At 39.0% G+C, this 24,933-nt stretch overlaps 1 protein-coding gene across 1 annotated transcript in view; it reads right to left on the reverse strand.

Moving 5' to 3' along the window:
• LOC306848070 (gamma-aminobutyric acid receptor subunit delta-like) overlaps positions 1–24,933 on the reverse strand; it is a 58,772-nt gene that overhangs the window by 17,653 nt on the left and 16,186 nt on the right. The window contains exon 3 of the mRNA XM_079382395.1: positions 4,187–4,254. Coding sequence (XP_079238521.1) covers positions 4,187–4,254 — 68 coding nt within the window. The remainder of the gene's footprint in view (positions 1–4,186; positions 4,255–24,933) is intronic.

Consider the following 24,933-nt stretch of genomic DNA (forward strand, 5'->3'; position numbering starts at 1 on the left):
TTTCAATCACTTGACCATACAGTAAACAGTAAAGAGGATCTCTTTGGGCTGATCTTGTGTGGAAAGTGCACTCCTGCATAAATGTGAGATTTTAGAAGATCTGCACTAAAGGTAGAAAGGGGACAGGTGGGAGACCACTTGTCAATTGATGTGATCACATGCAACAATGTGGCATTCCACCATTCCCAGTGCAGTCACAGCCTGGCACCCATCTGAGAATGATGTCCATTTTCCTTGCCCCTTCCTCCACTTTCCTCAACCCCATTGACATCACAAGCTGTGATGCCAAGACATCACAGCTGAACACTGCCAGGGGTGGATAAGGCATACCAAAAGACATCTTGCCAGATAGGAAGATATCAGGTGTGATGTGGATGAGAACATGTGGCCGAATGCAAAAGACCAGGCAGATTGAAAGATATTTATATGTTATTCTTCTGTGGATTTTTCTGTTTGCATATTTTGTACTTTCATATAATACTGTAAATGGCAACTGTATTGCATATTTTTTGTTATCTTGCAGTGTCCTGTTGCAAATAAAGCCTTTACTTCAGTAATTCTGTCTCTTTTTCTTTTTTCACAAACTCTACATTCTATAAAGCTACTCTGAGGTCATTCATTTTTTGTATTCAATTTTTGGAGCAAAAGAAACTAAATGCATGCAAAACCAAACCCCAACGAAACAAAAATGTAGAGAGGCTTCAAAAAAAAAAAAAAAAACAGCAAAACACAATTTATGATCAATACAATATAGTATTGTATAAGGGCAGATCTGACACATATAAAATAATGCAGTTTCTGTAATTCTGTCTGATAGTGTTTTTATGATATTGTGCTATGATTGACTAAATGTTCCTGTTGGAAGAGAACATGTGTTAGTGTTTTGGAATAATTATTTGATTTTGAAACATGTTTGCAGTGTTTTGGTAGACATAGTGTATTGTGTTAGTGTATCATTGTAATTTGAAAATTAGTGTTGGAGTTTAGTTTACAATGTGTGATTTTGAGCATGACATTAACTGTTTTGTCAATTGTGTGTTGTAGGTGTGTTGGTGCATTAAGAATTTAGGAAAATTGTTAGAAGTATTGAAAAAATTGTCATAGCGATCGTAAAAAACTGTAAGCAACTAGTTAATAGTGAACAGTGCTCCCTAATCTAAAGTATTACCAAGAATTTTAAACATATAAATCTAATCCTACATCTCAAATGTTAACACATTGGCAACCCTGCTACTTATTTTTATAGAGTGTGTGATAATGATTAAATGAACACAGGGCATTGCTGTCATAGTCTTAAAAAGTTTATAAATGATCTTACGTCTGATTGGTTGAGTTGTGTTGAAAGCCATTGTAAAAGGCTGTATAAATGCATACATTAGGAACACACATGAAGGTGAAGATGAAGATAAACAGGCTTTAATAAATGCACAGATAGGTAATTAACAAGCAAGGGAAGGTTGGTAACAGACATAACATTGACAAGAGCCTACAAACTGAACAGACAGGAACTTAAATACACAGACCAAACGGGGATAATTGACAAGACATACATGAACAGAATCACGAAATCAAATTAATAACCATGACAACTAACACAAGAGAAAACTAAGTCCAAACTTACGCTGGGTATGCACCACAAGATAATCGGGCTGAGTTTGGGCTGATTTCTCCCCTTCCAACAATCCTAGGTAATGTCCCGGTTATCTAGTTGGTTCTAAAGATTATCTTATCAGATTTTTCTGTGGTGTGAGGTGTGTTACAGTTTTTCTTGATTGCTAAAACACTATAATCAGGCTTTTGAACTAAAATTTCAAATCCATAACGCCATAATTTTTTAAAAAGCACAACCATTTCCCTAAACTATAAACACTATTCCCCTGCTTTAACACATGAGTCAGATTTGGTGAACTGTTACTGCAAAACTCTACAAACAAATCCCTACATTTCTCAGTGCTTGCACCATGTGGTCATTTACAAAGCACTAGCATTCAACATTGTTCACTGAAGACTGCAAAGTTTGAGCTCAATAGTACACAATTACCCAAGTGGAAGTCACACTAGGAGTCAAAATTTATCGAACATCAATCAGAACCTTCGATTGATAGATAAAAGGGCCAAAGTCAGCTTACAGTTTTTCTCAGTGGCTTTGGTGCATTTCTCAGATCAGAAATGAAATTCTCAAAACTAGTTCATCCTCCACATCATCTAGTCACTTGTGCACATCATAAAAGCAGTTTCTCATTCTTTTGAACAAGTTGTGATTGCTTTGGTACATTCATGCAGTTGATCGTGTATTTGTCTGCGGTTTCCTACATTATCAGTTGCTATTGTCACGTTGCTCAAAATGTATTATATGGTTCTCTGTGCTATAGTCTTACCTCTCAAAACATCTAGTCATTAGTTCATGTAAGTCGTTACGGTAAATGCAAAATGGTTGATCTAGTTGTCATAAACTGTCAAGCATATTTTCTACACATCTCTATTAGACTTTTTGTAAATTTGCCATTAATTGTGCAAGTGAATCTTGACTTTCACTAATGAAGAGAACATAGATCAACCAATGACAAACCAGTTCTCTGAAATAGCTCAAAGGTACATCTCATGAACCTTCAATTGGAAATCATATAGACCAGGGGTAGGTAACGTCGGTCCTGGAGTGCCACTGTCCTGTAGAGTTTAGCTCCAACCCTAATCAAACACACCTGAAGCAGCTAATCGAGGTCTTCAGGATTACTAGGGCTACAGCCAGGTGAGGGTTATTTCAGGGTTGGAGCTAAACTCTGCAGGACATCGGCACTCCAGGACCGACGTTGCCTACCCGATATAGACAGAGGACAACACAAGAGTTACAAATTCTGACAGTGGACTTTCACATTTTTCATTTTCGCATTTGTGCCCATATTTCTTTATCTTTTCTATTTCACATTGACGTTGTAATTTTTTATTTTTTTTGGGTCAAGTGTAACTGTGAATCATAACCAGTCTTTTTCTCAAATACAGTAGCTAATGTGTAAATTTGTACATTTGAAAGGATATATGGCATACATAAGAAGTGCAACCTTCTGCATTTCAGTACAGTAACTGTCATCCAAACTGTTGTTATAGTTTACATCAGGTAATACTAACAGAGAGCACTGTTATACTAACAACATGACTAAGCATCTTGTTTGTGAACATTGACTACGTTTACATGGACATCAGTAATCTAATTATTTACCTTATTCTGAATAAGACAATATTATGATTAAGGTGCTTACATGAGTTGCTTTTAGAATATTCCTTTCATGTTCCCGTTTTACATGTTATAGTACATAGATCGATTAATGGCATGCGTTATTGCGTCATCACACGACGCAATCTGACGTCCCCTTCAGAATTTCACTTATAAACATAGTTCGTCTCCGTGATGATGCCATATACAGTTTTGGGTGTTTAATTTGTAATATTATGAAAGCTTCAAGCGCAGTTAATTATTTGTTCGTGCATACAGATGGCGGTGTTGAAGCTCTTCTGTTTGCCGTCAAACGGTTGACCACTGCCATGTGTGTATCCTGTCGCTAAATGCGGTGAAAAGTCCTACACGACGGTAATAGTTTAATTAAGGTGTACATGTCTGTACTGCACCTCAATAATGCGATTAAAATAGGAATACTCCAGAGGTCTTAATTTGATTTGTGTTTACTTCGATTATGACTTTAGCCGGATGAAGGTAATCAAAAATCTCTGTTTACATGGTATACTCTTAATCAGAGTATTGTCGTATTAAAATCGGAGTATTGATGTCCATGTAAACATAGTGTCACTAATCTGGTCCATGCTCTCCCGGTCAACCACCACTAGAGGTCACCCGTTCACCACATTGACTTTTTCACTCACAACTCACTGGACTCCATTTCCCACAATCCATTGCACTGACGACAGGCACAGCTGTTCACTATCCCGCCCACACCTGATTACCATTTCTCATCACTACCACTCACTATTTAAGCCTGGGACTTGCTCTTGCTCACTGCTGAGTATTGCTAGCCTGTCTACTCTACAAAGCGGTTTCCTGGTTTTCCTAGTTCGGTTTCCTGTGTTCTCGTCACCCCTGTAACACATAGTTAATGACACAAGGACTTTTCATTCTGATGGCACTGGTATGTCCAGTACATCACACATGCGAAAAAGGGTGATAGACAATTACCATGTTGGCTTCTGAGATATGGTCAATACTGGCTACTTCAATGGCCATGGCGACATTCACAGGAGGTCCTGAGGAGACATGTGAGAAAAGAAAAAATAAATGTTCAGGCTTCACCTACTTGTCATCTAAATTGAAATAAATTTGGGGAAAAAAACAGTACTCTTTAAGCTTTATTATAATTTTCCAAATCTTTATTTTACAAATATTAATATAAACCATGATAAAAGATAAAAATTAAGTAGTATCTATCAAATAAAATAATCAAATTCATTCCCTGGACACCAATAGAAGGAAGCTGCTTCAAGGATGTAAAATATCATTTCCACTGGTGTGGGTGTTTATGTAGAATGGTATGTTTATGAAAGAAAAACATATGCAAGGTACTCAGATTGGGTTTAAAGTGACAACAAAAAGCCTTGAGAGGCTTGAATTTGTTGTGAGTCATGTGACAGAAAAAAGCTATGAATGTGATATATATGATAATATGATATGTTATATTAATATTTTATGATACAGTATATTAGCCAGTGTGAGAAGAGAGAAGCAGCAACAGGAGAACTGTGTCAGCAAGGGACTTGTCTCAAGCCAGGACTCAAGGTCTCCTGAAGCGATACCATACAATATGTCAGAGCACAACCCACAAGGATATGACATGAATCTGTCATGTTTGCAGGGTGCCACATTGTAAAAATGTTGAAGTAGTTCCCAAAGTAATTGAGAACCTTTAAAGCCTGGTTTATGCTTGATGCACATGTGCAAGGGTCAAAGGACTAAAGACGCAAGAGCCACCTGTCCGCCTCATTCACTTTCATTTTATAATATAATATTCATATACACTACCAGTCAAACTTTTTAAACAGTAAGATATTTAATGTTTTTAAAGAATTCTCTTCTGCTCACCAAGCCTGCATTTATTTGATCCAAAATACAGCAAAAGTAATACACAGTAATATTGTGAAATATTTTTACTATTTTAAATAACTGCTTTCTATTTGAATATATAATAAAATGTAATTTATTCCTGTGAACAAACCTACATTTCCAGCATCATTACTCCAGTCTTCAGTGTCACATGATCCTGCAGAAATCATTCTAATATACTGATTTACTGCTCAACAAACATGTATTATTATTATTATTATTATCATCATCAATATTTAAAACAGTTGAGTACATTTTTGTCAGGATTCTTTGATGAATAGAAAGATCCAAAGATCAGCATTTATCTGAAATAAAAAGCTTTTGTAACATTATATACTATACCATTCAAAAGCTTGGAGTCAATGTGTGTGTGTGTGTGTGTATATATATATATATTCTTTTTTTGGGGGGGTGGGGGGGGGTGGGGGTAGGGTTATAGAAATGAATACTTATTTAGCAAGGATGCTTTAAATTGATCAAAATTTATGATAAAGACATTTATAATGTTACAAAATATTTATATTTGAGATAAATGCTGTTCTTCTTAACTTTCTATTCATGAAAGAAACCTGAAAAATGTCTACCTTGCTGAACTAAATGCAGGCTTGGTGGGCAGAAGAGACCTCTTTAAAAAACATTATAAATCTTACTGTTAAAACATTTTTGACTGGTAGTGTAAATTTTAATTATATAGTAATATTATAATATTCTATGATTTATTATTCAGGTTTGACTCCTGCAAGTAATGAGTTAACATTCTGTCAGTTTGAATGATATTGCATAGGCAACAATAAGCGCACAGTATTCTATATTTTAGGGTACATTTCACATCAGCAAAAAAGTGTAAAAATGGTATGCCTTCTTAATAAAACAACTCTTGGTTTCAGTTGGTATATTTTATCAGTGTAACTTATCTGCTATTTCTATGTCACTACACACATTGATTAGGTGTTACATTTTGAGTGACTCAAATATTCAATATATATTCTCACTGTTAAAAATTGCTGTAAAAAACGGCCAAATTTTGACAGTAACATACTGTTCTATTTTGTTTTTACTGACCGCCAGAGGCGGTGCTTACACTGAATATTATCTCTCTTGCTCATGCGCAGGTGGAGTCTAATAACAGCAAAGTCATCACGTGACCCAGAATGTCATGGAGATCCCTAGTTAATCCCATGACATCCGGCAAACTGTCTCTATAATCTTCTCGCATACGTGCAAGATTGCAGGTCTAGAGAAACTTTAATTCAAATACCATTGATTCCGTCTTTAACAACCTCATAACAAATATTCTGTTGGAGCTGCGCGCAAAGCGTCCTCCAGGGGTTGCGGCGGATCAAGTTGATTTATCATCGGAAGTACGATATCCGTCTGTTTATTTGGACGCGGAAAACTACGGTAAGCTTGTGGACATATGATGAGAGTGGTTTTCGCTCCGTAAAGTCTAGTTGGGATTAACTATATAGGAGGCTGGTGAGTGCTTTCGCTCTTAACAGCCAAACATTGTCTTTGGTTACAGACGGATGACTCACTGGCATCCCGCATGACCGGCTGCCCTGACAATAACCCTTGAGTTATACTATCACGAGTGTTTTCGCTCTGTATAGTCCTTGTATCACATCTGATATTCATCTGATATAAATAAATAAATAAATATAAATAAATTTTTAAAAACACAACACACAACGAACACTATTGTTTTAAGTATATTGTGGCACCCAGAGTGTTTTCGCTTGGGCATTAGTAATACTGTTGTGGCAGCATGGAACAACTTAGCCTGACATGCCCTATGTGCAGGGCTCTTCTACAAGACAATGATGGACATGACTGCTGCCCATCCTGCTTGGGCTTAGAACATTTGAAGCAGGGCCTCACTCAGGATGCCTGTATGAACTGTAGCACCATGTCGTGGGATCAAAGGACTACCAGGCTAGCCGCAGTTGAGGGACTCTTGACCTCAGAAACATTACCAAAAAAGTGTAAAGGGTCGTCAAAGCGTAAGAGGGTGGAAACAGTGAGCGCTCCTGCTAGTAAGATACGTAAAGAGAATGCTTTAGTCAAAAGAGTAGATGCCTTGACATCAGAATTTGCCCAGATTAAGTCTTTACTAATTAATCTGCAACCAAGTGAGGCACCACTACATGAAGCACTACCACCGGTAACGGAAAATTCTAGTATGGAGTTGCCCTTCTCTGAGGAAGATGCTATGTCTATGGCGGCATCTCAGAGTCAGTTCTGTGAAGAAAAAGAGGATTTTTTTTCTGAAATCCACTCTCAGACCTTTCACAATGACTCTCAGATCACAGCACTTGGATCAGGGGAAGGAGTAGATATGGACTAGGATGTTGTTAGACAAATACTACAGGTGGCGCTGGCACATTTAAACCTGGACACTGCCCAGACAGTAGCAGCTCCTTCAAGTGCTTTTTTCAGAGGGGCAGCAAGACCTTCTGTTCTAAGTATTCCTCCTTCCAAAGATTATATTGATGAGCTTCAGAAGTGTTGGGCTAACCCTAAGACACTTACTCATCATACCAGTGCAAGTAGGGCTTTGGCAGCAATGCAGGAGGCAGAATCTTATGGCCTGGGGCAGATGCCTGGAGTGGATCCATTTATTGCCTTCTTTATACCTTCACCTGAGGAAGTATTGAGACCTAATGCTTGCTGTCCATGGCCCCAGTGCAGAATCACAGATGCACTTCTTATTCAGGCATATAATACCGCAGCATGCATGGGTTGCATAGGAAATTCTCTCTCCCATCTCATGTTAGCACTTTCTCAATCTCTTCAGTCTATAGGGGATGATCCTTCAATCCAAAATATAAGTGATGCTTCGTTGCAAGCATTTGCATTCATGTCAAGGGAACTGGGTAGACTAATGTCGACACTTACTCAAGCATGCCGACAGGTTTGGCTGGTACAGTCTCCATTATCAGAAACCTGTAGGAAAACACTACGTGTCCTTCCAGTAATACCAGTCCAGCTGTTTGACCAGACAGGAGCTAGGAAACTTAAGGAGAGCACCACCATCTCACACTAGGAAAGACTCTAGGGGAAGTTACCCGGTGCGTTTTCAACCGTTAGTTCATTCTGGAACTGCTCAAAGGAACCAATCAAGGCAAGTAGAACGGCCAGCTCAGTACTATAGAGCAATGGTTCCCAACCTTTTTTTCAGGGGACCCCTATTTTAATATTCATTTTTTTCTTACATTTCATACTTAAAACCATTTATAAGAAAAGAGATGAGTCAAAATTATGAATGATTATAGGTGATTATATTATTTTATCAGATTTTTAGAACAATAGGTAATTTTCATCAACCGGTTAAAATTTATAACTGTGCATAAAAAATTTGTTCTGATTTTTGTGTTGATTTGAACAATAACAGGAGAGAGGCCAAAGTGGGCGAAGATAAAAATCTTTGTCATTATTTTATCTTTCTTATTAAAAACTAAGAACAAAGATACACATTACAAATACATATAATATACTGTATAAATAAAACAAACAGTGCTTTATTTCCAGGTACAATAGGTGTATTTAGCAGGAGCATTCAATAAATTGAATGAACAAATATAAAACTAAAAAAACTATATGTCACATCATCAGTGCACTGATGATGTGACAGTCACCAAGACCATCACCACACGTGCCAACCAGAAGCCATGGATGACAGCAGAGGTTCGTGGGCTGCTAAAGACCAGAGATGAAGCATTCAGATCAGGAGCTAAAGCAGCCCTCAAAACAGCAAGAGCCAATCTGTCCTGTGGCATCAAAAATGCAAAACGGTCATATGCCCAAAAAATCAACAACCACTTCACAGACAGCAGAGACACACGGAGCCTGTGGCAAGCCATTCAGACCATCACTGACTACAAGCCCCTGCCACAGGCCTGTGATGAGGACACATCCCTCCCCGATGCACTCAACCACTTTTATTCACGGTTTGAAATGCAGAATGACACACCTGCACAAAAACTGCCCACACCTCCCAACGATCGGGCGCTCTGTCTGTAAGGAAGACCTTATCTAGGATTAACCCACGCAAGGCTGCGGGTCCTGACAACATACCTGGCCGTGTTCTGAGAGACTGTGCTGCACAGCTGACCGATGTCCTAACAGATATCTTCAACACCTCGCTGAGCCAGGCAGTCGTCCCCACATGTCTCAAATCCACAACAATCATACCGGTACCAAAGAAATCACCTGTGTCCTGTCTCAATGACTACCGTCCCATAGCACTGACTCCAATCATGATGAAGTGCTTTGAGAGGCTAGTCATGCATAACATCAAAACCCTCCCCAACACACTCGACCCGCTCCAGTTTGCATACCGTCCAAACCGCTCCGTCCAATGCTGTTCATTGACTTCAGCTCGGCATTCAACACAATAACCCCCAACAGCTCATAAACAAACTAAACCTGCTGGGCCTTAACAATTCCCTGTGTAACTGGATCCTGGACTTTCTAACTGGAAGACCTCAGTCAGTCCGTGTCGGCCACAACACCTCGAGCACTACAACACTGAGCACAGGTGCCCCACAAGGCTGTGTGCTCAGCCCGCTGCTCTTCACACTGCTGACCCACGACTGCACTACCAAGTTCAGCTCCAACCACATCATCAAGTTTGCTGATGACACAACAGTGGTAGGTCTCATCAGCAACAACGATCAAACACACTACAGAGAGGAAGTGGCACAGCTGGCTGAGTGGTGTGGCACAAACACCACAAACGCCCCTCTCCCCTCCATCCTGGACATTTTCCTTACACGATGCTCCAGCAAAACCAACAGCATCGTGAAGGACTTCACCCATCCCTCCCCCAGTCTCTTCCAGCTCCTACCATCAGGAAGACGGTACCGGAGCATCAGAGCCCGCTCCGCCAGACTGCTCAACAGATTTTTTCCCCAGGCTGTGAGAGCCCTGAACTCAAATCACCCCGCCCCCCTCTGAAACCCCTACCTCCTGAAACATGGACCCCCATGTGCAATCCGAAGTGTGCTACACACTGGTGAGTGGGCCTGTACAAACCACCTGTAGTAACACACTCTCCTCTATGTGCACTATGGACACTTTACACTATGGACACTTACTCTTTAGACTATGTGCACTATGGACACTTTACACACACTGCTGCGTGTACACAATCCCAAAAAAGACTCAGCAATATATGTATGTTTACATGCTCATGCACTACAAATCATCCTGCACTGTTCCCCAACCAGCTGCTGACTCAAATGTCTCTCTTTGCACATGTACAGTATTTGTGAAGCATTCGTATAGTTTGTATTTTTTTTATCTTCTATTTTTTAGTTTGTATAGGGTAAATATTTATGTGAAGCATTCGTATAGTTTGTATCCTTTATTCTCTTAGTTTGTATAGGGTAAATACTTTATATAGTATACTTATAGTTAAATCTGTCAGTAGGTTAGTTGTGTATAGGTTTATAGTGTTTTTTACTTCATTGTTGTATGTCTGTATTTATGTAGCACCGTGGTCCTGCGAGGCACGACATTTCGTTCCGCTGTATGTCCCCACATGTAGCGGAATGACAATAAAGCTCAACTTGAACTTGATATAGACTGATTCCTAAAGCAACTGTATTCATGTTTTTCACTCAAGAGTAGTGAGTGATTTTTCTCTTTGCGTTTTGGTGTTTTATTAACGTTAAAGGAATAGTTCCCCCAAAAATAAAAATTCTGTCATCTGTCTGTCAATTCTGTTATGATGTTTTATTTTTCTTCCATAATTTACTCAAAAGTTAAGTAACTTAAACCTAAGTGAGTTTCTTTCTTCTGCTGAACATAAATGCTATTTTGAAGAATGTGGAAAACCAAACAGTTGCTGGTCCACAGTGACTTCCATATGATTTTTTCCTACTATCAAATTCAATGTGGACCAGCAACTGTTTGATTACCCTCATTCTTCAAAATATCTTCTTTTGTGTTCAGCACAAGACAGAAATTAATACAGGTTTGGAACAACATGTGAGTGAGTAAATAATGACAAAAATTTAATTAAACTATTTCTTTAATGACAGTCGGCAGCATGTTTAGTTTTGTCCCTTTAAGACCTGCACGCATCTAATACAGGTACGTATCCATTTTTCTCTCAACAGTTTACTTTCATTTTAGACATAACCGAGTCTATATGTAAACCTTGTGTGTTTTGACAGTATTAGCGCAAAAGATAACTTAGTTAAGTAGTCAGGCGCTGTTTGAAAGGGTAAGGCAAGGCTTGTATGCAAATAATGTACTTTTGCAACAGTGTTAATTTCGTTGACGAAGACGACGACGAAAAATATTCGTCAACAAACCTTTTTTCTGTGACTAAGACGAGACGTTGACGAGCTAAAACTAATATCTGATGATAAAAACTATGACGAAATTTGAATGTGAAAAATACGATTCTGAATTCAAGAGCACCCTCCACCAGAAATATGTACGCTTGCAGATGGAAACTTTTCACTGAGTGGTGTTCTCAGCGTGAAGTGATTCCAGAGCAATGTTCTGTGCCACTGGTGTTATGTTTTCTGCAGTCCCTGCTAGGGAATAACAGGGCACCTTTCACCCTAAGAGTATATATAGCCGCAATTTCTGCACAGCATGTATTTGTTAATGGACAACCTTTGGGATCTCATAATTTAGTCGCTTGTTTTCTTAAAGGTGCTCAGAGATTGCGCCCTGCTCAGACTGCTAGGTGTCCCGCGTGGGACCTCAGTCTGGTTTTAAAATCACTTACACAGCAGCCTTTTGAACCTATGGAGCAAGGTGATCTGAAGTGGATTTCATGGAAAACAGCATTTCTTTTGGCTATAACATCAGCTAAACATGTTGGTGAGCTCCATGCATTGTCAGTTAGTGAGTCCTGTATGCGTTGGAATGCAGATAAATCAGTGGTGACATTGTGGCCTAACCCTTCGTTTCTCCCAAAAAGAATGTCTGCGTTGTTTAAGAACCAGGCGATCGAGTTGACTCCACTTAATCCTACGGTGGGAGGAGCACAAGATGGTAATCATACTGAGCTTTTCTGCCCAGTGAGAACCCTGAAGGGTTATCTGAGAGCGACAGAGAATCTGCGGCATTCGGACCAACTTTTCGTTTGCTATGGTGGACCAAAGAAGGGGCAGCCTCTGTCAAAACAGAGGTTGTCGCACTGGGTGGTAGGAGTAATTAGCCAGGCATATAAGGTCAATAACCTTAAAGTGCCAGCTGGTATAAGGTGTCATTCGACAAGAAGCATATCAACATCTTGGGCAGCACTTAAAGGTGTTCCTCTAATTGATATTTGTGGAGCTGCTAATTGGTCGTCTGCTGATACCTTTTCTAGATACTTCAGAGTTAATGTGGCAACCTTTGATACTATGGAAAGAGCAGTACTACGGGGATCCTCGACTCCTGATTAGATAGGAGAAGTCTCCTCGTGACTTTGTTGTTATGAGTCATCCAATGTAAGCACTTCCTCTGGCGGTCAGTAAGAACGAAATAGAATGAGAGTTACGCATGTAACTGCGGTTCTATGAGTTCTGGATGACCGCCAAAGCACTCTGTCACTTGAAGTCTGGGAGAGAAGATTTTGTAAAGACAGTCTGCCAGATGTCACGGGGTTAAATAGGGGAGATCTCCATGACATTCTGGGTCACGTGATGACTTTGTTGTTATTAGACTCGACCTGTGCATGAGCAAGAGAGATAATATTCAGTGTAAGCCAGAACTCATAGAACCGCAGTTACATGCATAACTCTCGTTTTCCATTAAGTAAAGTAAAGTAAAGTAAAGTAAAGTAAAGTAAAGTAAAGTCGTGACGTATTGTCAAGTATGGTGACCCATACTCGAAATTGGTGCTCTGCGTTTAACCCATCCAAGTGCACACACACAGCAGTGAGTAGTGAACAAATCCACACACACACACACACACACACACACACACACCGTGAACACACACCCGGAGCAGTGGGCAGCCATGCTGCGGCGCCCGGGGAGCAATTGGGGGTTCGGTGCCTTGCTCAAGGGCACCTCAGTCGTGGTATTGAGGGTGGAGAGAGCGCTGTACATTCACTCCCCCCACCTACAATCCCTGCCGGCCGGGGACTCGAACCCGCAACCTTTCGATTACGAGTCCGACTCTGTAACCATTAGGCCACGACTTCCCCAGTGCATTTGTCATTTTCGAGAAAGTAACCTGCTGCAATATAGCCTACCGTGAATTAACAAAGTCGACACTCAGAGACTGTGTTTCAAATCCAACCTGTCTCATGGCATTTACGTACCAGGTGCACTTTTTAGCGAGACACGAAATACGTACGAATAACTACATATTACTGCAGTTTCAGTTTCCTAAAGAAACAAACACTAGTAAAGGCAGTAAAACTCCGACACCTTTTACTCCTTTTCATACAAATTTACAGAGTTTTGATTAATAAAGCGTATTTTTCGCACAATTACTTTAAGAATATCATGTTACAACTTCAAAACAATATTAATATGCTGGGAGATTTGAAAACTGATGCTTTTGAATGTTAGCATAGCACATATCCAGCCTCGTATCTATGGGTTTTCATACACGGAAAGTTTGGTCGGTAGCTCACGGAGTACGGAGCCATACTTAGGAGACGAGGAGCTCCGGTTTGAATCCTGTGTAACTACAGTTCGACAAAACAGTTCAAATCTGCATAAAAGGAAGTTGAAATGGCACGGTTGCATCAACAAATACGTTTTTATACCAGTTTTGCACTTGTTAACACTATCTGGTAGGTTTAGGGTTGGGTTTGGTGTAGGGCATATTTCCAACACGATAGAGCATTAACTTTTAGGGACAGACCCCGGATATTTGAATTCTGAACTGCCGCAGTACGTACCTGTAGCAACATAGTAAAAATACAGCAATACGTACCTATATCAACATAAAAACACAGCAATACGTACCTATATCAACATAATAAAAACACAGCAATACGTACCTATATCAACATAATAAAAACACAGCAATACGTACCTATATCAACATAATAAAAACACAGCAATACGTACCTATATCAACATAATAAAAACACAGCAATACGTACCTATATCAACAATAAAAACGTGCCAGGGTTCACGTATTTAACCTGTGTTTTAGCACCACTCAGTGGACATTTCTCTTTGAAACTGCAGCGAAACGTGCAGTAAGGTACATAAAACGGTGTCGCACAGAAAGTGCACAGATGTACGTATTTTTATGAGACCAGGTTCAAATTTGTTCAAATCACACCCTACACACTCATTCACTATTCCCTACATGAGTTTACTAACATAGTCCACCTGACAGAGAGAATGAAAACTAATGAATGAATTCAGACACTGATGAACACCTGCTGTTAATGAGCAGAATCACTGATGGAAAGAGAAACAAGAACTTTAAATAAGAGATGAGCAAAAACACGAGCTACAACAACCACAGCCTTAGATAAAAAAAACTGAAAAAATTAAGACTCTTGAGATGAGGAAGATTAAACAAGCTTCACTCATTACTTACTAGATTGACTTTATTTCTGTCAGATGTCTACAAAAGTTTTTACTAAGAATTATAGAGGTTTAGATGTTGGTTTTATTGTTTCAGTTGACCCATACAGCAAAACAATTACGTAAGTATATTTTGACCTCTGTATATTTCAGTCCAAAGAAAGCATTTTCTTGCCACAGTAAAATACATTTAGAAATATATTTTGGTATATGATGGTTGAAACTAAATATATTTACTATTTAAAAAATATATTTCATTGAGCTTCACTGTTTGCAACATATATTTAGCATATATTTCAAATATATTTCTTTGCCATATGGAGATGTTACCATTGTGGAGATCTGTGTTTACTTTAGTTGGGCTCCTGGCCTTTGACTTTTGCTTATTTTCTTGCTATAACTGTGTCTTTAACACACATTTACTATGGCAATGTTGTTATGGTTGGTAAGATGCTTCTGGCCATTGCAGTCATCATCACTATCTACCCTGTTTCACTGAACTAGTTCATGCAATAATAAACGAACGCTCTTATATATTTTTGGATTATGCCATCCCTGTGGTGCACGACATTAATGCTAGGACAATCAGAAAATACAAAAGTATCTATTTTGAGCTTTAAACAACAAGCGAGACATCAAGAATCAGCAAATGAATCTCAACAATGGTGACAATTAAAAGCTTCATGCTGCAATGCATGCTGGGTTCCAGCACAGGACAAAACTCACCCATGACTCCCAGCATGAATTACGGCATGAATAAATTATGCCACTGAATTTTCCACTTATTTTCTTTTCTAGTTGCTTTTGTTTTAGTGTTAAGGTTTATTAGCATGTTTTGTGATGTTCAGAATTGATCTGTTTATTCATTTTGTTGATTGTCACCGTTGTTGAGATTCATATGCTGAATCTTGATGTGTGTTTTATAGCACGTTAGGTTTTCCTTTTTTGTGAGTGATGTGTTTAACAGTCTTTCAAAACAGTCTGCTCATTCTTATGTTTTAATGTATTATTACAACATTGTTTTTCAGAGAACATTGAATAAAATCAGTGAGCTTGGGGCTTAATGATGATTATGTCATTACTGAAACATAATCAACAACACTACGTGTTTTTTGTTTGCTCTTTTTTTGCTACAACAGATGTGTTTAAACACATGGTTTCAAGACCAAAAAAAGTTAATGTTAAAATTTCAAGGGTCAAGAGCCCAACTAAAGCAAATCTCCATCATGGTATTGTTAAAAAGATTCTAAACCTCTGTTAATTCTCAAAAGGATCTTCTGTAGAAGTCTGACAGTAATAAAGTCAATCCGGTTAGTAATGTGAAGCTGGTAATGCTGTTTCAGGAGTTGTTTAGTCAGATTGTGAGAGATTTAATGTCTTCTTTTATTTGATTTGAGTTCATCTAAGGCTGTGGCTGATGTTAGGTGTGTTTTTCTTTGTGCTGCCAGTAGATTACTATAAAATTAAAAAGGAAAAAAAAGGAAAAAACAGTAATAAACTGTAAAACGTAACAGTCAGATTTACCAAATGAGATGTTAATTTGACTGAAATATTAGTGAAATTTCATAGAAAAAAAAACAGTTATGCAAAGTCATAAACTGATGAGAACAAATATTAAAATTAATTGTATTTATGTATTTTTGCACAGGACAGATCTGTTAGCTTAATGTAGTTTTGTGGGTCACCATAGTCTCACGCTGGAGAGTAGAGCCTGTGCTTCAGTCAATGATGAGCCACAAACACTGATGTTTTGCTGCTTTATTTAAAGGCAGTAACTGTGCAATTGCTGTTGCAGTGACTCATTGCTAAGTACTTTAGTACATAAACGTGTGCTATTGATAGTTAGTGACAAACTGCAAAGATTTGAGTAAAAGTCATGTTTTGACTGTTTTATTGTTACACATTAAGTATTTGCAGTTTTATAATAAGAAATTTTTTTTTTAGTGGACTCAAATGAAATAAGTTCACAATACTGACACCACGTAAACATTAGTTTTTATACTTGAATGGTTTGAAGCAATCGATTTCCCAAATGAAATGAGCATGGTATTATAACGGTAGCATACTGTAAAAAAAGGAGAGAGCTGTAAATGAACAGCACACTACTGGAACAGCTGCCAGTATTTTACCGCGATTTTACAGTGCAAATTTTTTACAGTGCTGCCATAAGTATAATTATTTAAAAAATACATATTTATTTATTTGTTTGTTTGTCTCTAAGGACAATTTTTTTTTAACATATTGTAGATCTACCTTAAAGATGATTTTTAGTTTGCTTGTTAAGCAAAACTCCAGTCCATTTGCATGGAAACTACACCCTGAAAAAACCCCGAAACAGCTTTCTAGATATTTAAAATGTAAAAATCAGTCAAAACATAGTTGACAATAAAAGTAATAGTTGACTCAAGTAACATAGTTAACTGCACAAATTGTTCAATTTTAACATCTTTTAACTTAAAATGTATTTGGGTCAAAGACATTAAGATGTCGGCATCAAAATAAATTTACAAAAGTGATTTTATATCCATAGAAAACACATTACATGTAAGTAAAGTGTCTACTTTTAAGGTTTTAAATAAGTTTTTGGAGAATAAAATGTCAAAATTTGGTTGAAATAGTGTTCATTCAGTGTAACACAATATTTATGTAAAAAGTCAAACAACATGCTTATTCTGACTTGTGCATATTAAAATATATAAAAGAATAAGGGAGCATATTAAATTTTATTGTGTTTTAAATTAGTAAAAAATTCTTACAGCCAAATGATCAAAACCTCGGATAGTGACAAATTTTAAAAATGTAAAATTACAACTAATTAGTATTTGGGGTGAAAGTAATTAGTCTTTTAATATGTCATAAATTGATTGTTGTTGTAAATATGCCTGACAAGATTGTTACACTTGTAGGATATCAGAGACTGAATCAGACAAAGTGAAGCTGCGATCAGAACATTGAAACATGAGAAGCTGAGATTCCAGAAAGAGAGGCTCCAAGAAACAGGATATCATAAATCTGTCCGGATTCCTAGCTCCAACTAGCTGAAGCAATCCTAACTTAGCAAGCCTCTTTCACCAAACAGCTTACAACCTTGAGACAAAATAACACTTATTGATAATTCCAATTCAAGAAGGAGACTGTAAAATTTGTTGCAAATAATCAAGACTGATTGTCAAAGAGATGGCCATCACGTGTTCCACGATTGAATTCACGAGCTTCCTTAGACTGACTTCTCCCCCACATAGAAGACAGTCCAAACCAACATTGCTTTGTCTAAAGAACACGCCTTCGTTCACCTTAGAACTATACAAAGACTTTCTTTTTCATATGCCCATAAAATCATCCTAAAAGGACATTTTTATGCAGAACCCCACATATGATTTTAATATCCTTGTTTTAATCACTCATTGTGTATGTCTTGCTTTTAATAAGTATTGAATAGCTGAAGTATTAATGTTCATGTTTAGTATGTACGAGTTTGAAAATTCATGCTTTAAGTGTTTCTTCCAATCAATTCTTTGTCAAATGTATCATAGTCTTGTTATAAAATCAATGTTGAAAAGGTATACTTTGCACGAGCCTGTAAAGTTTGGACCTCTGACTGAACAGATAACAAGTTGATTTATGATTTGGTGGAGGAACAGAGCAACACCCCAAGCAAGGACAGTATCTAATTGGTCAAGACGTCCAGAGGGGACGGTCTGGAAGCAGAGTTTAAAAACTCAGGACACCATCAAACTCTCTCTTAGCTCTCTTAGCACTCTCGTCCCTCTCACCGCGTGCTGCTCTTTGAGCGTGCTCTGGCCCACGTGCCATAATGAGAAGAAAACCACCCAGTCTCGTTACATCCTTTTATTTTTATTCTTTTACTTTAGTTTCTTTTCTTTCCGTGGAGTTTCGTGTGTTAATGTAAGTTTGCTACAAAGTCCAGCTCCGACTGCACTCGCTTCAAACTTCGAGCAGAACTCCGCATCCTCAGCCAACGCCCAAGACCTCACCTCAAAGACTACTGAACTTCCAGCCAATCAGACACTTCGGGAAACCCCCCTGTCTGCAACGACTACACAAAGGAAACGCAAGTAACGCCTCCAAGTTCTGAATTGGTGATTTTAATATAAATCTTGGCCTCATTGAGAAACTCAAAGCGAGGGTTAAATAAGTGATTGATAGTTGTTCAGGTCTATGCAATTGAACATATTGCTGTAAACTTGGGATTTCACATTTCCATTCTCTTAAACTCATCCTTTCCTCACTTTCTCTCTTCCTGCAACGTGTGAATGTGTGAATGCTTGTGTTCATGTGTCAGATTAGTTTATGTCTTAGGTTTATATAAATAAAATCTGATTTATATTGAAAGAGAAGTATCTTGTGTTTTCTGCTCATAAGTTAATGTCTTAATCTGCCGATCTTGTTACAATGCTGTTTAATAGTGTTTTCACTATATTTGGATTTTAATATCCAGTGCAGAGTTTGTTATGCGGCTCGTTCAGTGAATCGCCGTAACACTGATTCTGTTCAAATCCCTATAAAATCATAAATGATTCCCTTTGAGCTAAATTAAACTATTTCTTTAAATTACATATTAATATTATAAATGTATAACCCCTACATATTTATTGGTGGAGAATGCTTGGGCAGATTAATCTAAATTGTGAGCATAAACCAAGTTATTTCATCTTTTTCTATTGCCGCGGATGAGAGACGAGACTATAGTGTGTGTGTGTGTGTGTGTGTGTGTGTGCGCGTGCGCGTGAGTGACGTCAGCTGCGCGCGCCCCGCTTGAATGAATGAAGACAGCAAAAGAGCTTCTCAAACTGCAGTAAGTGAACTTAAAGTTAACATCTGAGATCGTACAATAAGGTCGAAATTGAGCGTGTTCCTCTCTTTCTGTAATGCCTTGTTTTATAGATGAAGTGATGTCCTGCGGGTTCCAGGTCAGTCAGTAGCTATTCTCCTGAATCTCAGTCTGTTAGCAGAACGAAGCTAAACTGCAGTGATTCAAAGGGAAATAAATCAGTGGATAAAGAATAGTTTTGAGCGTGTTCCTCAATCCTATTTATCAGAGCCATTATTATTCATAGTTTGATTAGCAGTGCGTGTTCCATTGTTAAATCATCTATGACTCCCTCAGTTAAACATTAGACAATAACGCTCGTATGTTTGTGTAACTGTTCACTGAGGGAAGTTAATCTCGCTCAACACTGCGTGTGTCCGGGAGATTTTAATGGGAGTTTTTAAAAAAGCTTTATCAAGTAAAGTTTAACTTTGAACCAACAGCGAAGAAAACCTGTTGTGTTTGTGTGTCCAGAGAAACTGGCACGGCTTCTGATACAGCACTGTTTCCCTGCAGCACCAAGCTGTTATTGAATAAGTTTAACTCTGAACGAACTGAGAGTTTAAGCGCCACATCGCAGAACAACTAAAAGCGGTGTTGTTTATTTGTACAGTGTTGAAATGCGCTGACATTTCATGTAACATGCTTAACTGTACTGGAATGCAACAATTCATGTGCTAATCCACTAGAGTTTGTTTTGGTTTCCACAGTTACGATTGTGACATGGAAGTCTTAACCTACTTCCGGAGCAACTTTGTACTGCGCACGCGCAGCACATCGATGCTGATGTAAACAAACTCATGCTGTTGCTAAGCTAACGAAACGGTTGTGTTTACATTGAAGTATATGCTAAAGCCATTAGCCTCAAAGGTTAGCAGTTAGCATTAACATCCAGTGGTTTAATACAGTGTGTGTGTTTGAAAAGCTAAAGTGGTTTAACCCTTTAAACACCTCTCAACTAATAGACTTGTTGGTCTTTCTTATTTCTCTAATTTCTCACTTCTTACCACTTATTTGCATTTTACTAGAAAGGGAAATACTAGTTCACAATTATTAATTGTGCCAAATTCAAAATTTAATTAAAACATTAAATTTATTTGGAATCATTCAAATTTCCCTCAGATCATTTCATATGATCAATACTTCTATTATTCTCTTCTGGGCCTAATCATTTTAGATACAAATAAGTATTGAACTTGGAAAGTTTAAGTAAACTTGTTCTATCTAATTGATTTATTACCCATATTAATAGATTCTATTCAGACTTATACTCACTCATTACTTTATTTGCGTTTTATTCCCTCATTCTTCCTGTTTTGGTTATACACTTAGCCACTATTTTTATTTACTGATTTCCTCCTTTATTTAATTTCAATTTTTGTTTATTTTTGACATTTATTAATTTTTATTTTACTTTGTCTCACCTGAGCTTTAATAGGAGACATTGTTATACCTCACTACGAGTTCAAATAAATTAAAGAGACAAATCTCTTGCACCCAAAATTTTATTTTTGTTGATTAGTTGTGGAGCAACTGACAACAACTCGCAGTCGGGCATAACTGCTTGCTAGTGGACCCCATCCACTCAATTTACTGTCTCTTTCTGTTCTCTCCTGCTTTCTTTCATCTTCACTTTTCACATTTGTGGGGACCTGTAAGAACCATCAATCAATTCTAAGTGAATGAGATACACAATCTTGTCAAAAGGACTAATCATCTTTACGAATTTGATTGTAATCGTTCTTCCTAACCTGTCCTCCCTACATTAAAAATGCAATCAAAATTTTTACATTTCATGCAACGCTGAGATCAATTTTAATAGAGAAGTTTTGAGCAACCGTCGCCTTTGCAGCCTCCCTGGTGAGCGGTCCAACTGTAAGGTGTGAGTTGTCAATCCTGTCAGACTAAAAAGAGATATCAGAATTATTATTATATTCATCTGTCTAGAACAGAGATTTAATAATATTGTTTGCCTTCTTGATAACATTTAATTGAAAAAATAAAATAAAATAAAATAATTTTCTTCATTTGAAAAAAAAACGGGAATTGTTTATTTTAATTGAATTTGCTTTTCACCTGTTTCTCTCTTTCCCCTCTTCTTCATTAGAGTGATGAAGTCTTCACATCTTTAGTCTACCACCTAGACACCCTGAGACCAACACAGTCATCACCACACTACACTAGTGGTTCAAAATCACTGACACAACACTTAGTTGCCTCACCACACCTAGGCTTTTACTCCACACAGATCTGTGTCAGTCTCTCTTCTCCCTTGCGTGCCAACATGCCGCAGACTGCAAACCCCTTTGCACAAGGGGAAGATGGGAACACTTGGCTGAGAGGCACGACAGACAGCCTCACCCCCAAGACCCTTGAACTGTTATTATTTTTAATAATAATCCTAATCCTGAGAAGATTCCTGACACAAGATTTAAGTCAGAAGAACAACCATGAGGAGCTAGTCAAAATCTCCAGCTCTCTAAGCTATGCCTTCACAACCCAGCTGAAATTGAGCGTCAAGCATGTCACCCACCTTCAACGCCGCATATACAAGCTGGAAGTGAAAGTTCAAGATCATCTCAAAGCACCCAACGAGAGGGAGCAGGAATCAACGGAACAAGTTAAGGAGCTCCAAGCAGCCCTGACAGCAGCTCAGCTCGACCAACAACATGCAAAGGCTGCCCAGAAAGACCTGGTAAACAGACTCCAGTATGCTGAACAGCTCCTAGAGAAAGCCAAGCATGACATCAGCGACAAGAATGCTGAAATCAGTGCCTTGAAAGACCACCTTGAAAGGTACAGTTCTAAAATAGACAATCTGACCCAACAAATAGACGATACCAACGATCAACTCTACATGGTCAGAAAAGAACTTAAACATGCTTATGAGCAGAAACAAGAGCCAAGGCGAGAGAAACAGCTCTCAGCCTCACCTCTGCTGAGCAGAGCAGAGTCCCACATCCAAGAACTGGTATACAGCGAAAGAAGCGAAGAGCCACAACCCAAAACCTCACCTGCCGTCGCCACAGAACTCTTTCCTGTCAACGAAAGAAAACCTCCCATCCAAGCAGACCTCCGAGCTGCACATGGGATGACCGTCAAAGACCTCGACAAGCTGCCTAAAAACATCAGCAAGTTCAACCCGAACTCCACAGAGGGCCACACCATCCAGGCCCATCTTCAAGATATCGACTTCTATCTGGAAACGAGACCTCATGTGACTGACAGAGACGGGTTGTACCTCCTTAGAGCCACGTCCAGTTCCGAGGTACGAAACTTTCTAGATCGACAGCCCAGTCGAACGAAGTCAGACTACCAGCTACTTCGTGAAGTCCTGATTAAAGAGTTTACAGACTCTGAATCTGAACATGGACTGTTAACTGCCTTAGAAACCAAACAAGGTCGACAAGAGGCTACACATGCTTACTACAACCGACTCCGACAAGCCTACTTCGGTGCACACAACGAACCTGACCTTGAAGAGGATGTGAACTTCAAAAGCCTCTTCCTAAGAAATCTGCACCCTGAAGTCAGCCACCATCTAGGCGTCATGGCCTGTCCACGCTCCATGACCATCCAACAGTTGCGTGACCTAACACAGAAGGCCTACAACAAGCAGAAGATGGCCTCAAAGAAAGGTAACAAAACCTCCACACTCTTGAACTCTGTCAACAAAGACTCAAGCTTTGCACTGGACGACACCCAGTTGCATCACAACACCAGAGTCCTCCATCAAGAGCACAGAGAACGTGACCCCTATGTCCACGACAGCTATCAACCCAACCGCTGGAAAAATCCATGGGACCAGCCACACTTCTCAAGAAACCATAACAACTGGAAACCTAACCAGACATCCAAAGGTAATCGCCTGACTCATCCAAGAGCGACTCGTGTGGGTAAGCGACAACGAAACCCACCTCAGCACCACTCAGACATGCACAGTGCTGAGTATGCACAAGAACAAGACAGCTTACCATCAGAAGACATGGAACAAGTCATGAAACAACTGAACGAGTTCTTTCAAGATAAGCTGAACACGGATGACTACAAAATTGAGTCATGCTCGCTGTGACCAGCGACAGAACGGAAGGCCGGTGATCACATGGTACAACACCATATCAGAGATGACAAGCACCTGTTCAACAACCACCCAGAATGAACAAGTCTCTCACGGCCAACCTTTGATGAAAACTGAGGTACCAGAGAACATCACCTCAGTCACCCATCACTCACTAGCAAACTGCTAAATGAACTCCAACTTCAAGAACCACATTCATGTCTGTGCAACAGCAACCACCAAAGCACAGAAGGTCAGAACGTCTGCCACATCCAGAAGGCAGCACAAGAGGAATGCAACATAGGAGACGAAGTTTGCATCCCAGCTTCACACAGCCATGCCAAACTACCTCCGACTGTCTGCTTAAGAACTTCCTGCCTTGCTGGACTGACCCCCATGAGATCATGGACATGCCCTCATCCACGCCAAGGATGCAGAGAGCCAGTCTTCACTGACATACCAGAAAAGGGGGGAGACAACACAGACTGAAACAGATCTGACCACACCTACACTACACCATTAACACACATAACATTAATTACACCCAGAGGTAACCACATCTACTGATAATACATTCCACAAACATATTCTTCTCACAAGTAGAATATACAAATTAGAGCATAACATGAAGTTACATACACCACCATGAAGAAACATGCAGCTATCCTCACAATAGGTAGAGCACCTGACACTAAGTTAAGGTACATGACTTCCTAGCTGCACGACATCCTAGCTCAACAGAAGTTGCAAACCACGCTAGGAAAACTCACAGCAGCTTAGCATTGTTTTGTTCTTCTTTCACCTATACTTTTCCTTCCCCTCTTTCTTTAGTAGGTGAAACACCTAGACACCCTGCAAGGGTCAAAGGTCTGATATTAGGATTGACTCGTCACACCTAATACCCGCAAGCCACTCTAAACTGAATGGAAGCCAGAGAGCTCCATGCACGATAGGTCAATTCATTTTACCACAAATGATGTCACTAGAAACTAAAGGTGAACATTCTTAAGTTAAGACAACTTAGAAGGAACAAACAAATTTAATCACAAAACTTGATCGAAGAATCAAAGTATTGAACCGAATTAGAACGACAATTTCTAAATTGAACTGTTCAAATTACTAAACTATACTGACTAATTGAATATAACTGTCTGTACCTCAAATAACCTGAGGCCCTGCACCAGTACAGTAACTGTCATGGAGGTGTTGTCTTGTTGTTTGCTGTGTTTTTGTCTGCTTCTTCTGCCTTTGTTTTTCCAGCGCTCGACGACGTCTTCAACTAAACACCTCGCCGATCGAAGGGGGGAGATGTAGGATATCAGAGACTGAATCAGACAAAGTGAAGCTGCGATCAGAACATTGAAACATGAGAAGCTGAGATTCCAGAAAGAGAGGCTCCAAGAAACAGGATATCATAAATCTGTCCGGATTCCT

The sequence above is a fragment of the Barbus barbus genome, assembly GCF_936440315.1.
Source record: "Barbus barbus genome assembly, chromosome: 28".
In the NCBI taxonomy this organism is placed as follows: Eukaryota; Metazoa; Chordata; class Actinopteri; order Cypriniformes; family Cyprinidae; genus Barbus; species Barbus barbus.